Below are 946 nucleotides of genomic sequence, written 5' to 3'. Positions count from 1 at the left end.
CATAAAAGACATTGGATTATCATTTGTGGTGTAATAGATGCTACCTATTTTTTAAAGGTTAAGTATACAAGTTAGGTGGATTCAGAAGTAAAATGTTAATTGTTGAAAAAAGGAAAAGAAAAAAAAACAAGAACAAGTAAAGATCAAACTTTTCTCATTATTTCACAATTCCAAACTTAAACCAACCTCAAGAACACCATAAATAACAACAAATCATACATAAATATCATCAAAAAACCAAGATCCATAATGGGTTGTGTATATATATATCAAAACAACCCTTTTTAGGTCATGATCTTAGCCCATAAACCATTTGTGTATACTTATCTTTAATCCATCTAAAGCTCTTTTTAAATGACCCTTTGACTTTGCCTTCAACAGTATAAGCCTTGTAACTAGCAACTCTTTTCTTCCTTTGCAACTCAGGGTCATTAAAACTCCAATTTTTTGACACTGATCCATAACTTGACTTGCTACCATTTTTCTTGAACTTGGGTTCATTTTGATGATCCATTTGATAAGATGATGATGATGCATGTGATGTGCTATAACATCTAAAATCTTGAAAACTTGTGTTGTTGTTGTTGTAAGGTTGTATTTGCATCCCATTTGCATTGTAGGATTTGGATCTGAAGTCTTCCATTTTGGTTTGGAAGATTAATCTTGATTTCTTGGATTTTTATTTTTTATTTTCTCTCTCTAAAAGGTTGTGAAAAGTATAGATACAGAGAGAATGGGTTGTATCCAACTGTGTGTGTGTGTGTGTGGGTAGTGGATTTTATTTTACAAAGTTGATGAGAATTTAAAGTCACTGTTTGCTTGCGTCGGTGGAGGTTGGAATTTGTTCTTAAGATTATTTAAATGGATATTTAAAAAGATTTATGTTAAACATATTATTGACTTTTTTATTTGTTAAGTAGAGAAATGTTTAAATAAGAAGTTTGTT

General features: G+C 30.3%; 1 protein-coding gene across 1 annotated transcript; it reads right to left on the bottom strand.

The window, feature by feature from the left end:
* Window positions 1-289: 289 nt before the first annotated feature.
* Window positions 290-643, bottom strand: LOC143575601 (uncharacterized). Its single transcript, XM_077059926.1, has one exon. It carries the CDS (start codon window positions 641-643, stop codon window positions 290-292), a length of 354 nt encoding a protein of 117 aa, XP_076916041.1.
* Between the last annotated feature and the right edge of the window lie 303 nt (window positions 644-946).

The sequence above is a fragment of the Bidens hawaiensis genome, unplaced genomic scaffold (assembly GCF_021521415.1).
Source record: "Bidens hawaiensis isolate Kalapana, Puna unplaced genomic scaffold, B.hawaiensis_p1.1 tig00027545_1, whole genome shotgun sequence".
Lineage (NCBI taxonomy): Eukaryota > Viridiplantae > Streptophyta > Magnoliopsida > Asterales > Asteraceae > Bidens > Bidens hawaiensis.
Note: the sequence above shows the minus strand (reverse complement) of the source record. Positions and strands in the feature narration are given on the sequence as shown.